The sequence below is a fragment of the Elaeis guineensis genome, chromosome 10, assembly GCF_000442705.2.
Source record: "Elaeis guineensis isolate ETL-2024a chromosome 10, EG11, whole genome shotgun sequence".
NCBI lineage: Eukaryota > Viridiplantae > Streptophyta > Magnoliopsida > Arecales > Arecaceae > Elaeis > Elaeis guineensis.
The window spans coordinates 3,142,936-3,159,186 of record NC_026002.2 but is presented as its reverse complement, the minus strand read 5'-3'; the positions used below and the strand labels follow the sequence as shown (position 1 = coordinate 3,159,186).

Here is a 16,251-nt window from a genome sequence, read left to right as displayed (position 1 = left end):
TCCAGAGGCCTCCAAGGGCCTCTGAGATCTCCCCCTCTCTTTTTCCCTCCCTTTGCCCTAATCGAGCTCAGCAAGAGCTCGAATGGCCTCCAACGACCGTTGGAGGCACTCTCTTTCTCCCCCCTCACTCTCTTCCTCTCTTTCTTCTTCCTCTCCCCTTCTCTGCCCTGCCGGTTCGGCCCAGCACGGAGCGGTATGGACCTATACCGAACCGTACCGTCGGCCAGCCAACACGGCATCCGATTCTAGTTCGACAGTCCTTTCTTCACATGACTGAATGATAGGGAAAAACAAAAAGAATATATTTAGAATAAAGTTTAAATAAATGCATACATCAAGAATTTGTTAAAGGACAGCTTTAAAGCTTGCTTCACCTTGCAACTTATCACTGTAACCTTGAAACCAAGTGCAATCTCCCTCACTTCAACATGACAAATCAAAACTCATTTATCCTTTAACCATATATCTTGGGTATGTCAAGATAATCAAGTTTTCAAAAAAAATATATATCTAGACCTGCAACAGGTGTCCACACTAGTAGAAAGTTAATCATACCCCTTATAAGCCACTCCAAAACAATACCAACAAAGAGGGTTCTTATAAGCTATCACTAAATGAGAAAATTCATGATTATCAATTTGCATTTATTTCCTTTTGGTAACATAACGTCATTCAGCACCAAAGAGCTAAAGGATGAGTAGAAGAGGAGTGAACACAATTGGTTGAGAAGTTTCATTATAGAGCATAATACTAACCGTCTCTAACCGTAGAACAAGTACATCCTTCTTTTGGCCAATCCTATGGGCCCTTGCCTGTGCTTGGAGGTCAACCTAAATATACACCAAGCAGAAAGTAGGGATCAAGACAGATGAGAAAGTCTAAAAACATAGTGAAACTTGTTAGACAGAATAAGGTTATTATAAATTGCCTGAGGGTTCCAATCAGTGTCAAATATGATAACAGTATCAGCTGCTTGAAGATTTACTCCTACTCCTCCAGCTCGAATACTACCAGATGTGGAAAATAAATAAACTAATTCAGGTCTTGTTTATTTGTCTATAACAACTGAAGATAAATTAGCCAATAATGTTTACTATTAATCCCTCATGAACAAAAAGAGAAAGAAAGCTGGCAGATTCTCTATCCATATTAAATGCAAAGGAACCTTAGCAGAAATATAAAACATTCTGAACCAGGACGATTGAATTCATCAATGAGAGCTCCACGTTCATGTCCTGAAGTGTGTCCATCCAGGCGAAGGTACTTATAATGTTTCCAAGCCAGATATTCCTCCATAACATCAAGCAATCTTGTCATTGTGGAGAAAAGTAGAACCTGCAGCAATGCCGTCTAAATCATACAGAATGTTGCATCACCATAATCCTTTCAAGACAACAGTTGCATTAAAATGAATAGTGGATTTCAGGTGGAACTAGTTAAAAGCATGACCATCATAGTGCTATTCAGGGACCCATAAAGTTCATAAATTTTGCAAGCATTAATAGAACGTTTTAGGATACAACAATGGCTACACAGATGCACATGACTACAACTAGCAATAAAATATTCACGCCCAACGAAGAAAAAGTAAAGTTCAAGGCACTATCCTATGATGGTTAAGAAATCTAATACAACAAATTTCAATTATGATGCTAATAAATATAGTCTACCAGAAAGAACTAGAAGCATATAATTGCCAAACATATGAGTTCAAACCGTCTCACCCTACAAAAAAGGTGAACTTGCGGGGTTCATGCACAAAAACACAGGTGTCATGACAAAGGGTACATTAAATACTTGCAAGAGGAAAGTAAGAGCAAGTCAATAAACAGCACGCCAACTGAAAAAAAGTATGCCAACCCCCTTTCCCACCCCCACCCAGGAGAAAAAAAGGGGACTAAAAAATTACAAGTAAACACAATGTTGGTGCAGAGCCAGAGTCTCACGGTCCAGGGCTGAAGACAAAGCTTATGCTGGAGCAATTGAGCAGAAAGCAAAAGTGCAGGTGGTTGCATGATGGAAATGGTACGTATTTAGCTGAAGATAAAGTTGATATGGTGTTGGGTTCATAAGACAAATCGATATGTTGCTCAAGATGCATGACGACATATGAGGAGTCACAAGCTTCACAAAAAAAAAGGAAAAAGAAAAAGAAAAGAAAGAAAGAAGCAATGTGGAGGTGCTAAGGCATGTTCACATTATTATTGAGAAAGTATCACCAGGAACTAGCAAAGCTCAGTCGGTATTCTGCAGCAATGGATCACTGAAATCTAAAGATACTATAACCATGTAAGCTAAACTCTAAAGGAAGCTTAAGGGGGCATTCTGTGTGGCCAAACTGACCCTCTGAATTGGTGGCATCCATAACATTGAAATGTATAATAGCAATGGTATCGAATGGGATATCCACCAACATAGAAATGAACAATAGTAATAATCATGACCTGAAGAGTTCAAATTCAAATCTGAAACGCGATGAAAGGAACCAACTGAGCCGAAAGATGGACTAGATGACAAACTAGGTAAATAGAGCATAGATATCAATTATAGGAATATTTTGCCAATCCAAAAGGGTGAATCATATTTACAGATCTCTACAGAACTAAAAGATGGTAAAGAGTGACTCAGAAAAGCACAAGGACGTGAATTCCTAGAGCAAATTGTGGGGCCCATAAGCATCATATGACAAAATAGAGAGAGGCAAAAGAAAAGCCATGAATAAATGCTGTGAATCAAACTTATTGAGGGTATAGAATCCCCTACAAGTAAAATCCAATGAATGGAACTTATTGAAGGTGTTGAATCCCATACAAGTAAAATGCAATTACCCAAAGGAATTAAACAACAAATTAATAAGTGTGAAACAAAAAAAAAAATATGATATCTCAAACAAGAATTATATTTAAAAACAAAAAAAGGACCAAGTATTAACCTACTAACATATCAGAAATAAGTGAAGGGACTTCAAGCTTTCTAATTGAGTGTCAAAAAAAAAAAAAAAGAAAGAAGAGGTTAAATGCCAAGTCTGATCCATCAAAACTTGATAAGAATTATTAGCTGATTGATGAGAAAGGAAAATATAGAACTCAAACAACACCCTCCAAAATACAGAAAATGTGGCGAATTGAAAACCCAGAAGAAATAAAAGCCAGATAAATAAGAACGAAGTTGGCTAACACGAAAACTCTAGTTAAAAATGCACGAGATTTTCATTTTCAATCAGGAAGTCAACTAAACCAGACAAAATTCAAGTTAAAATAAAGCCAAACAGGTGGCCAAAATGAACAGACTAATCAAAACACTTAAAAGAAAGCTAATGAATATGGGCATAAAAATCTTTAGAAAAAGAAAAAACTTAAACGACCTGGAATGGAAGTAAAAGGAACCTATAACTAGAGTTATCATGGCTCAAGGCCATTAACAATGCTATGTTGTCCCGAGATGTGGCACCAGGTCTTTAAATGATGGAATGAATGGGAAATGGAAGTAATAATAGGTAGAAGAAGAAACAACTAGAGAGAGAAGGAGATAGGAAGGCAAAGAGAAGAGAGTGAGACTTGCACAGCCAAAAAGCCTAACCTCTCTTCTTACTCTTGCACATACATATGACAAATATCCCTTACATGGGCATCAGTTGCTTAAATAGATTCCTGAAGTTATACAAAATATTTCTTTACACTTATAATTTGTTGTTATAGCTAGCAGTAAATATAAAATTATAGATTTTTATCTACCTATCTCATACGACTAATATCATAGCATTTATTATATTTAATATCACTATAAGCATATGCATGAACAAAAAGGTAAAAGAAAATGACACATTTAAACAAATATAATTTGTGTAGACAAGTTCCATTTACATAAGGAAAAACATTGTGAAGTTTCACCTACCCGATGATCAGTTGCCTTGAGTTTGGGTAGCAAGCGGTCCAACATCTCAAGCTTTCCACAAAGTCTCACAATAGTAGGCAAATAATGTTTAGGTAATAAAGTATCAACCTGCAAACACAAAAAAATAAAAATAAAAAAATAAATTAATAGGGAAACAAATCGAGCAAATATGCTACATTTAATAACTGAAACTTGCCTCTTCAGCATGAAGTTGACTGAGGTATGGGTGATTGCATATATTGCGCAATTCCATCACAGTATTATGTACAGAACGACCCTGATTGTAGATCATAGAAAGACTCTGTAAGTAATGGCAAAAACACAAGGATGACACACAAAAAAGGAAGGTTAATGAAAGCACCTTTGAATTTCCAATTGAACCAAGATTCTCCTCCACTCTTTTCATTAAAAGTTTTTGATAAGCAGAAGCTTCGCATCTTACAAGTCTTTCAATTTTCTCAGGCAACTCATTCTCAACCTAAGCAAAGAGAAATGTCCAAAATAGCAGAAATTAGCACAAAAATCAAGAATTATTTACACTATCAAAACTTTTTAGAGACTGTTAAATGTACAAACTAGCTGAAAATCAAAAAAGTACTAGCCAGAAGTCTATACAAATTATTCAATTCAAGGTTTCAAATCCTATGGGACAAGGCTATGACGGTTCTGAGAAAGGGGAAGTCCCAGAACGCCGGATGGGATGCTAGGACAATGGCATGATAATTCCGTCCCAACTCTTAAGACAATAATCCATCCTGGCATATCCTTCGGGACTTCCCACCAAGATTTGAAACCTTTGATGAAATACCAAATAAAAATACATCAAAATAACTTTAAAACTAAATTGCAATTTCCTCAGGATATTCCAAGTTACCCTGTGCCAAAATGTCTAAAGTAGAACTTGTTCAACAGTCCTTCAGAAATTAGGATCCAGAAACCGACTTTAAAAAAGCCCTAATTTTCAATACAATTATGACAAGAAAATATAAATTACACAATCAACTCCTAGAAGATTTAAAATAGACCCATAAAACTGAATAAAATAACAAATTATCTCATTAAAAATAAATAAATCTAACCTACTTCGATATTTAACTGCCCCATGCCACCACCATGAAGATCTCATCCAGGAGCTATATATGATGTCTACATATCTGTCCCACAATAACAACAACATAATTGGATGATGAAGCCATATCTGTTAGATCATACCATGGTTGGTCGTACGACCCCAAAACATCTGGTTTGGGCATAACAAACCAAACTAATGGGAAACCAAGATGGTTTGTCCTGTTGGCTCGAAATAAAGACCGACTATTAGATGAAACCCACTACATGTTTATCAAACCAACACCCCCCCCCCCCCCCCCGAGCCCACAATCATCCCTCCCCCATCCCCCCAGGGTGCTCGAAGCATTAGGGTTAAGGTTTGCCTTGACCCTCCCCCTTCCTCCCTCCCTCACCCACTCCACTAGGGTTAGGTAGGGTTTAACACTCAGCCATCCCCGCCTTCACTCCCTCCCTCCCTCCCTTCCTTGTTTTCGATACACCCTACAATAGCATGATACGGAGTTACAGACTTGTATCATGCCAAGCCGGTCGCTGTCCGATACACCTTCTAATACATTGTGGTAGCTCGGTCTTATTCATCTCAATCAATTGTCAAGTATACTCTGATTTCTTGATGAAGATAAATAAAAATAGGGACTTGCACTTTATTGAGGATAAGCAAGCACACTGATTAACACCTTTCTAGTGGTTAGACCTTGCGATGGACTTTCTTTCTGCATATATTGGATCTGGTGTTTTAACATCATAATGTCAGATAAATCTTGACCACTATTTCCCTCGACCAACAAGCCTTTAATCTATCTCCTCGGATGATGCATTCTTTAGCATAGATTGTCCAAATGAGTGATCCACACTTTCAACTCTCCATCTGCTAGACCTTTGTCAACAGCATGTTTTGTCACAGTTAAATCTTCAGCTGTTGGATTTGCAGCTGATGCTTCTAGATGCTTCAAGATGGAAATAATCTCAAAGATGGATAAGGTTTGCTATCTTGGTACTGGACCCCATACTAGTACTATCCTATTACCGTGTCAGTAAATGGTACGATACAAGATAGCGAGGCATACCGAATGTCAATACGGTATGACTGTATGCCGGTGTGGTACGGTTATGGCAAACCTTGCTGATACAAGATCCTTCATCTTCCACAAGCCATGCAGTCACTTAGTATTGCTCTCCAACTGACTTTTGGATTTCCACCTCTTATTGCCTAGTCTTCTGCAGCATATTAACTTTCACTGATGACAAAAGGTTGAGCACATAATAGCAGTTTGACAAGCCAGCTTTAAGTTCATGACAATTATTAAAACATGCCCTGATTTAATGAGTTCCACTCAATTTTCAAAAGTTATATTTCCTCCCAGATGCTGACCCCAAATAGTTGGGAAAAGGCTGGATGGTAATTGAATGGTTATGGCATTTTCACAAGATGACAGGAAACAAGCAGTTGCTGGTGGGTTTTACTAGATGTTACAAGTTACCATCAGTCATCCTCAAGAAAAGATGAAAGTTTTGTGTCCAAAACAAATGAACTAATGTCTTAAAAGAGAATTTATGGTGACGCGTAGCTTGGCAATGGCAATACAGAAAATAACCATCAATTCAGAAGCAAGAAGTCAGTTACAAAATTGTGGAGAATTTATATGAAGTTGCATGCATAGCACACAGCGGTGACAAGAAGAGCATCCAATATCAAATATATTTTCTAGTTAGATGTAATAGGCATTTAGAGCATCAACATTTTTGAAAAATGACATTAATCATGAAAAGTGATGAGTCTCTGCAGAAGATAAGCATAATATGAACATTACTCTGACACAAAGCAGACCTTGTACTTCACAAGTGCACAGTTTTTTTTAAAAAAAATATGTAAAATCTTGACATAAACATACATAACGCAATTGCAGACCTTATGTTTCAGCCTTCGAAGTACAAAAGGTCGAAGAACTTGGTGAAGACGGTTTATAATCAAAAGATTCTCCTCCTCAGAAAGTAAAGCCTGCATATGTGTGACAGCATTGACGTTAATCAAAAATTAAAATACATCATAATTTAACATCACAAATTCAAATTAAAAAAAAAAAAAAAAACTTACTTCATCAGGGTTGCTATCACCGTTACTCTCAAATGGTTTATTAAACCATTGTGAGAAATCCTCTGATGAGTTAAAAATATTAGGTAACAAGAAATTAAGAAGTGCCCAAAGCTCCTCAAGATTGTTCTACATAAAAAATTGGCAGGTGCTATCAGCAAAAGGAAATTTACTATCAGATCTTAAACAAAACTTGAGTGTACAGCTAATTGTTTCGGTGAAGATGAAGGACAAAAAGGATGTCTCAGCACAGAACAGTAAACATTTAGACAGAGATGACATCAAATGAAGCTTAAGGACTTAATAAATAGGCAACTGAATGCAAGTAATAAAAAGGAAAAGAACATTGATGAAACAACCAGACTTGCCAGGATAAAATTGAAAAACATATAAATCAATCGCATAACAAGGGGACAACTTGAGTACAAGACAACCTGCAGAGGTGTTCCAGTCAAGAGCAAGCGGTGAGAGCTCTGATAATGCCTCAAGTCTGCATTGAGCTTACAGGACGCATTCTTAATGCGATGACCTTCATCAATTATTATATAATGCCAATGAATTTTGCTTAACTTTGGTCTATCATGCTTGTTCATCAGGTATTCATAAGTCGTTAGAAGAACATTGAATTTCTGATGAATGATCATTTCTCTGCAGAAGAAAGAGACAGTCAAGATTCCTCTCCACATAAAGAAAGGCAAAACAATATTCTTCACAACAATGTGCCATTACTTGAATAACCTACGCCTCTCTTCAGGAGGACCAGAATATGCAATCTTGTTTATACCAGGTGCCCAGAAGCTGATTTCAGATTCCCATCCAGGAAGTACAGATGATGGTACTACCACAAGAAATGGGCCCCTATCATTTTTTGTTTCCATAAGATAACATATCAGTGCAATGACCTGTTAATAAAAGGCTTGTCAGTTTCTTCTTGCACATTCAAGACACAGAGATAACAAATGAAACTCACTGAAAGCATCAAATGAACAGACATAATATCACACTAAGCCGTACTTGAACAGTTTTTCCAAGTCCCATTTCATCTGCTAGAATCCCATTCAAGTGGTTATTGTACAAGGAGACCAACCAACGCAAACCATTCATCTGATACCTATAACCGAATGGCAAAAGTCAGATTAGTTTAAGTTTTCATAGAATGCTACACTATGACCCATAATAAATGATAAAAATTACTAAGAAACCAACTGAAAGTAAATGATAACAAAAGTGGATTCTAAGCATTACTTACTCACGCAATTTTCCACCCTGAAGAGAAATTGGCTGCTCATTTATTATCTCTTTTACACTGAAAAAACATAATATTCATTGTATTATAGTATTTGAAAACAAATGGTTTGTGAATATAACTAGAATTTTACCAGAAATCTTATGAGAAAAACCAACAGCCTGCAATCATGGATATGTAAACCCCAATAAGTGAGATCTAGAAAATTTGAATCAGATGTTAAGAGTACCTGTGAGCCAACTTATAGTATTTTTCATTGCTTTCCAGATAATGCTGCAGCACAGAAAGCCATAGTTAGATGGAGATATAAACCATCCTATAAAGTACACAAAAACAATTTACCTGAGCCTGGTCACATTCATCTTCATTGTCATCTGAAACCTCATTCTTCTCAACAAAATTCACTGCTCGGCCATCATCCATCTCCATCTCAAACCGCCTTGCAATCACCTTGGCATCCTGTAACTTTGAACCCAGCTTCTGAAGATACTTCTCTGTCTCTTTGAGGAGCTGTTTAACACGGTCTGATTTTGCATCCTGTACAGAAGCACATGGATCAATACAAAAGAATATGAGTTACAAATGAAGCAAAATAACTACAAACAGAATATTGGTGGCAACCTGAACCATCCTCAGGTATCCCTCCACATCATTGTTCTTTAGTAGATTAATCTTCTCACGCTGGATCCTGTCAATTTTCTCTCGATGTATTCGTTCCTTCCTTTTATGAAACTCTTTCACATATCTGTTGAAACCCTTCCAGCGCTCTCTCTTGACCTTGAAACCGTCCTCTAGTTTCTCTCTGTAAATTCAGTGCACAAGGTCTGACATCAGGAGCACTGGCATGCTATATGAACAGCTGAAACAACAACAAAAGCATAATACATACTCCAGAAAGTTTTACAATGAGACTACTCTAGGTATTGAAGGTGCTTCAAGTAAAGGAAAATAGTGGACTGTTGCGAGATAATTGCATGATAATACCCACTTATGGATTTCTATTTCGCCAAAGAATTCTTTCTGTCGTTCACGGATTCGCTTTTGCCGCTCTTCCTTCATTTTCTGTTCAAATTTTTCAAGTTGCTTCATTCTCCTTCCATGTCTATGTTTCTTGATTGATTTTAAACGGTCCATGTCAGATGTGATTGGTTTGAAAAAATCATTCAGAAAATCACTGCCCAGTGGAGAAACAAAAGTGTCAAGAAAGATAATTTGAAAAACAGAAAGTGCATACCAAACAAAAGGTTGAAGCAGATAAATGACAAGACATTACACCACTGCCTTGGAAGTATTACAGAAAACTTTATTGAAAATATGTATCAAACAAAGAGCTTAGGCACCTGCGTAAACGACGTTGAAGCCGGAGAAGTTGAAGCTTTTTCAATTCAATAACACTTTTTGTCTTGGCAGATATATCTTCTGAGGAACTCACAGTTTCCTGATTATGAAAATATATTAGAAGGTATTTTGCAATACAAAAGAAAGCAAAAGAACTAATGTACATCACATAACAGATCTGCATCTGGAGAATTATAGACATACATCATATTTTTATGAAGACTTGCCAGATGGATCTCAAACAACAGGAGATATATAACCAGGGGCACAACCAATATACAATATAATGGTTTCCCAATTCCCATGCAGCAAATTTTTTTAGCAAAGGTTTATATTTCCTTTCCACTTCTTTGATAGGTAGGGCAAGAACAACATCAAACAAGAAAAAAGCATATAGACACCGCCCCAAGGGGGTGGGGGGCATGGAGGACGTTACAAAGACAATCAAGGAGAACAGGCAACAAAATCAAGAAAATATGAACAAAATTAAAAATACTTGCTCCTTACATCGAACAGCATATAGTAGCCATAACGCATATTATGTCCAAATATTATGTTTTAATTCAGTACTAAATCTTTCTCACAGTCCACATCAATGTTGTACCACAAAAATTAGTTTAACATTAGTGCACATTCAAGACATAGGCCAATGGATGTAGATTTCAATACAAAATAAGCAACAAAAAGAAAACATAAGATATCAAATAATTCTGTATTATCTTAATGGAGCAAAAATGAAACATTTTCTAGAGATGAATCGATCAAAGTTAAATAATGAAACTTTAGACCTGCAGAAAATATGGTGGGAACAAATTGTGGACTGCATTGAAAGCATAATCAAATATTATGTATTCATATGTTATGAGAGTGTTTTGCTAATAAGCACATAATCGCCAATATCTATAAGGGTAACCAAAGTCACTTGCAATCTATATTATAGTCTAACGAATGGTATATAATGGTATATAGCAACTTGTACACATAACAAATCCAAGATTTTTGAAATCGCACAGAAGGAAGCCATTTTCTATATCAGTCTGCAAACTTAAGTTGTTATGATGATTATAACATGTACGAAGTAATCATAGTCAGCAAAGGGTTCCATTCGATACATTCATAAATGTGAAAAATACTATTTATACATTCAAAAAGTGTCATTTCTTGTTTCTAAAAATATTAGAAAAATATCTAGACTTAAGAAACAAAAAGATATAAGCATTTATCTGCCTTTGTTGCATATGTCTGTATTTATGCAGGTATTTTGCACCTACGTTGCATTCGAAAAAGGAAGCACAAGAATCAGCTTTCTTATGCAACAACCAAACCACTGGCTCAAGCTCCTTACAAGGAGTTTGTGTTAGTTAAATGTACATATGACTGTAAGGATGTAGGTACAAAAGCACATACAGCACAAAGAAAGCAAAGGGCTCAAACAAGGAAGCAAGCATAAAGAGGATATTGCAAAACTTAGAAACAGTACCCAATATGAAGACTGATGAAACGAAGCTTCATACATACTGATAAAATCTATCATATGGAATTCCCAATTGTTCAATTTAGAAACAGTCATATACTGGAATAATGGCTTCTAAGAAATGACTTTTATCAGTAGATGTCCAACTCATGTGGATTGGTAGGATTGACTTTGGCAAGAATTCCATTCCAACAAAGTAACTATGCAAAAATTTTGAAGAACAACTTTACCAACACATTTATCCATGACTCTAGTATGGTCTTACATAAGGAAAACCAGGAAAAAAAAAAAAAACAGATAAAGGAACTATATTTCAGAAACACCATATTTGTAAGAGATAAACAAACTACCAAAAAATTATCCACTAGAATAATTGGCTTGTCATATGGTTACAGTCAGCTCCTTTGTTCATTGAAGAATTACATGGTTTCAAAAATCCACAGCTAGATGTTTTTCTACTCACCATGCTCCTCATAAAACTTATACCAAGTCCCAGACCAATATACGAAGAAGTTCAAATGGACCAAGGAGATCTAAAAGGAAGCATAGACCTCTCAGCAGTGATCTTTGGAAGTTCAAGATTGATCATTCTAACACTCACTGAAAGTTTAATGACAACCAAAGTAAAAAGATACCCTTGGTGTGGTTGGTTTGCTCAAGGTAAGATTAACCTGATACTGCATTATTTGCCTCAAGCTACAAACTTAAATTCTGATCCACCTGATCGAGGTTTCTCCCACCATGAAGCCCAAAACTATAAAAGCAAACCAAAAAAAAAAAAAAAGGAAAAAAATCTTAAGAAATGGATTCAGCTTTAGAATTTCAAGAGAAAAGACAAAACAGAAATATAAAACCAAGGTTTGCTTTGCTAGTACCAGGGCCCGGACCAGTTGGCTGGTGGCATCATTTGGTAAGCCCCCATGCAGTTCCATGCCAGGCCCGAACTCACATGGCAGAGAGGGCAGGGGAGAGGGACAACAGGAGAGAGAGAGGGGGGGCAGGGAGAGGCAAAGAGAGAGGCCGAGGAGGCCACTGGAGGGCCGCTGAAGCCTCCGAGGACTGGATGAGGGGCTGCCTATTGCCGACTTCATTAAGAGTTGGCAAAATAAAAAAGAAACAGGGGTTGGTGGCCCCTATTTCAATTGAGAGGAGGACAGAGCCGCTCCTCCAGTCCTTCGAAGGCTTCCGCAGCCCTTCGAAGGCTGCCGCCGGCCCTCTCTCCCTCTCCCTCTCCTTTCTTCCCCCTCTCTCTCTCTTTCCTTCTCCCTCTCCCCCTCCTTCACTAGTTTCTTGTTTCGAATGCCAGAATCATCCTGATCCACCGCTAGTACAGTTCGGTACACCCTAAACCGGGCAATTCAGGACAGTTCCACAGTCCTTTTGTGAAACAAACAAAATCTGTCCCAAATAGGGAAATACGTTGTTTCCATATATGACATCAAATAAGTTCTACAGAAATCTTCATATTTTACACAACATTAAATGTTCCAAAATATTAAACCATGTTCCAAGTTTGTGCTACTCTTTCAATACTGCCCACCAATTTGCACAGGAAATAATGATGCTTCTAGCCACCAAATCACATGCAGTGCAACAGTTACAGAAAACCGCAACTTCAAGCATGAAGAAGCTAACCAAGAATTAACCCAGAAAAAGATAATGGACTCAAAACCTCAAAATGTTTGGTGCAAAAAAATCCCAATAAACAAACACGTCTAAATCCAACAAGACTGACTAACAATGATGACTATATTCCAGTTCAATAAGATGTAATGTTTCATTGAAACATTCATATTTGGATCAAAAGCTTCCAGCAGAAGTTACTGTCCAGATTATATAAAAATTGAAGAAGAAAATCTGACTTAGTTTAGAATTCAACTTTTTCTTTGTTCTTGCAACTTCAGAATGAAGAAAGTAATTTAACTGGGAGTCAGATCAAAATCATTATCTAATACTAGCATGCTTCTTCCTTACCAACTACTGCCGTTCTTTTTATCAACCTTTTAAATAGACATTATGATAATGAGTAGCTTGCGCACTTGTATCTAAAATAGAAGACATTTTAGATTATAAAATCAAAGAGCAAGAGAAATTCCAAATGGCAATCATGTTCGAAGTTAAGCAAAAGAAAAACAAAAACAGGAACATGCGTAGCATAAATAACATCTTTTAGCTGGATCTTTTCCCATATTGGTTGACTCTAGAAGTTGAACAAACCCAATATGAGCAGAAGGCTTCAAAAGAATAGGTCACTTGATGCATGGAACCTCAAATATACGGCAAAGACCACATGTTATAGGCTGGGAAAAAAAAAATGGAAGTCAAACCACTGTCAACCATATTTGGAGAGACTTTGGTTCTTTGCAGTGGTGATGGTAACAACTGTAGGAAGAGAAAAGGGATTCCAGATAGCTTGTCTCCATGAAATGGGGTTCACTCATGGACAAAGAAGGATTAGCTCCTACACAGTATATGAAAGATTTGTTAGAAATGAGATAGAAAGTCTTATTTCTTCTGCATTGACTTGGATCTTTTAATTTTTACAGTAATCTTTTAATTTTTACAGGAATATGATGGAAGTCTGCAAAACTTGTCAGTGCTCTTGTAAGTTTGGTATCTGATTTCAAATAATCTTGCCTATCATGCTATGGCATATAACCATGCAATCGTGTATCTTCCATTTTTGCATCCAATTTCTTCCTCTCAGCCCAGAAGAAATTTTCCATGTGACTTAATGATTTTTCTGAGCTAAGATATTGTTTTTAACACTGAAGTGCTCAAGTTAACAAAGACCAATTCAAAAAGAAAACTGATTCATTGAAGTATTGCTAGAGAAAGATATTAGATAATTAGTATGTAGAAGCATTACCTTTAACTTATCAAAACATGCTGCGATTCTTTCGTCAGCCTTTCTCTGCTTTAGTGCCCACTTTTGCTCTTCAACAAGTTTCCTTCTCTGGTGATCCATACTCCACTTTTCTGAGGTAGTGTACTTTGGAGGAGAAGAAGGAATCTCATCAGATGATGATTTGTTCCCCTCTTCTTGATCAGCAGATTTATCCAGCAATATCTCCAGATTTCCATGTTTTACCGTATCATTGATGGACAAAGTCTTGAATCCATCAGAACCACACTGCTTTTGGATAACAGAACCTCTCTGTTCATTCAGCCCATTACTTCCAGCATAAATATTAGGTAGACCATTAGAGATTATTGACTCAGAAGCTGCAGAAAGCTTTTCTGCAGGACTAACATGAGAGAAAAACATGTTTACATCCTTTGAAGGGTTCACCATGTGCTTGAGGTTTTCAACTTTACTTCCTATAATCCGTGGATTCTGCTCTTTTACTAGTGATGAAGGCTGGTATTTATCTGCCAGTGTGTTGGACTCTGGCATTGGAGAATCTGGCTTAAATAACTTGCCTGTACCATCATGGCTATCGATGATATGAGATTGATTAAAATAAGCTTCTCGATGAACCACCAAAGTTGCCAGTGATTCTTTAGAAGGGTCATCATAAATACTGGTTCTAGTTGCAACAGTCCCCTCAAGCTTGGGAGGTGGATTATTGCCACCTAAGACAGATGTAATGTGGTTTGTCCAGGCAGCTTGTTGATTCACATTCTCTGGACCCTCCCTATCACAATGATTGCCAGAGGCACCTTTTCCAGCATGTATCATAGAGTCTGGCTCTTGTGGCATGATTGACACTGCACATGATTCTGCAGTTTCCTGAATCCTCATTTCAGAATCAGTTTTTTGTTTAAAAACTGGAGGGAATGTCTTGCTCTTCTTCTTTGTGTTTTCTGTATCCTTGGATGATGAGTCTGTCTCCACTATGCTTTCAGTAGATGGAGTACCCGGTGGTATTTTCACAATATCATTAGCTCTACAGGACATAACAGAGCTCTCATGACTGTTACCAGGCTCCTTTGAAGATGTATCTGCCACCCTGCCATCACTCAAGCCTTTGTTGGTACCATCTGCACTGCCACCTAAACAAGTAAATAAAGGGAGACATAAGCAATGAGCAAGAGACTGACACAAACTTTGATATCATCAAAATGCATGCTGATATTAAAATATTCTTACCTTCTTTGGAGTAGCTCCCCCCAAGTGCAATTTCAAGATGTAGCTTCCTAGGCATCAAATTATTTCTGCAACAGAGAATAGTTCGGAACAAACATCAGATTTTTGGGTGGTTAGTACAAAACCTCTAATATTGGTTTGTTGATACTATAAATCATAAAGGCCTGCAAAATCAACATAAAGGATCTTATCATGCCTGAATGCAAGAAATACAAGGCACTGAGCTCTAAGCTGTTTCAATTGCTGCTCCTTAAAAGGCATGTTTGAAGAAGCAGAGGCTTGAGACACTAGACCTGGTCCAACATCTTTAGGAGTTGCACTTCTTAGATTAGTTATTTCAGCATTATTTCTTGGTTCACCATATAATCTGGCCTCTGAGTTTGGTTTCACAAAGAAATGTTGACTACCCTGTTGAATTGTCTCAGCTTTCACTTGAACATTGTCCCTGTTCTGTCGCTCTTGAATTCCACCTCCCTGTATAATCCAACTATTAGATAAAAAAAACCAGAAAACACCAGACGCAAGGGGAGAAAGATCAAACACTATCAAAGCAAGACTTGTAACCAATAGATCTGCTTAATACCATACACAGATAAACACTACAATACAAGATTCAAGAATTTCCAAGTAAAAGGTGGGACAAGCTATGACATATTCCTTTATTTATTCTTGTAAAAACAAGCATAAGAGATGCAAGAATAAACACTAACAAAAGCACCGCTGCTACCAAAAACTGAATACAGCTAACCTGATTGAAGACAGGAATGTATTAACATGATCTCATGGCAAACTAATCTTCCATGGCTAGCTCACTCCTAAGCACACTTGGGTTGTGGCCATCAACATTTGTTCAGCCATGGGGGAGTGATTTAACTGATTGCCACAAAGGGTTGGCCACAATATCAAACAGATATGGTCCTGAGGATAATGTTATAAGATTTTTATATTTGGAAAAGACAAAAAGAGGAAAATGAGAGATAAAAAGAAGAAAGAAGAGCAAAAAGGGAAGTTAAATGATCGTGTATAGGCCGGTCTTTTTTCCTTAT

The 16,251-nt window shown here is 37.1% G+C and overlaps 1 protein-coding gene across 1 annotated transcript in view; it reads right to left on the bottom strand.

The window, feature by feature from the left end:
- LOC105053188 (uncharacterized) overlaps positions 1–16,251 on the bottom strand; it is a 30,323-nt gene that overhangs the window by 7,046 nt on the left and 7,026 nt on the right. Inside the window, 20 exon segments of the mRNA XM_073244705.1 lie at positions 756–830; positions 929–1,007; positions 1,166–1,335; positions 3,895–4,002; positions 4,091–4,171; positions 4,256–4,372; positions 6,875–6,964; positions 7,061–7,186; positions 7,492–7,705; positions 7,787–7,959; positions 8,072–8,168; positions 8,307–8,363; positions 8,533–8,576; positions 8,646–8,840; positions 8,925–9,105; positions 9,292–9,477; positions 9,644–9,741; positions 13,985–15,111; positions 15,209–15,273; positions 15,402–15,679. Of these exon segments, the coding sequence (XP_073100806.1) occupies positions 756–830; positions 929–1,007; positions 1,166–1,335; positions 3,895–4,002; positions 4,091–4,171; positions 4,256–4,372; positions 6,875–6,964; positions 7,061–7,186; positions 7,492–7,705; positions 7,787–7,959; positions 8,072–8,168; positions 8,307–8,363; positions 8,533–8,576; positions 8,646–8,840; positions 8,925–9,105; positions 9,292–9,477; positions 9,644–9,741; positions 13,985–15,111; positions 15,209–15,273; positions 15,402–15,679 (3,561 nt within the window).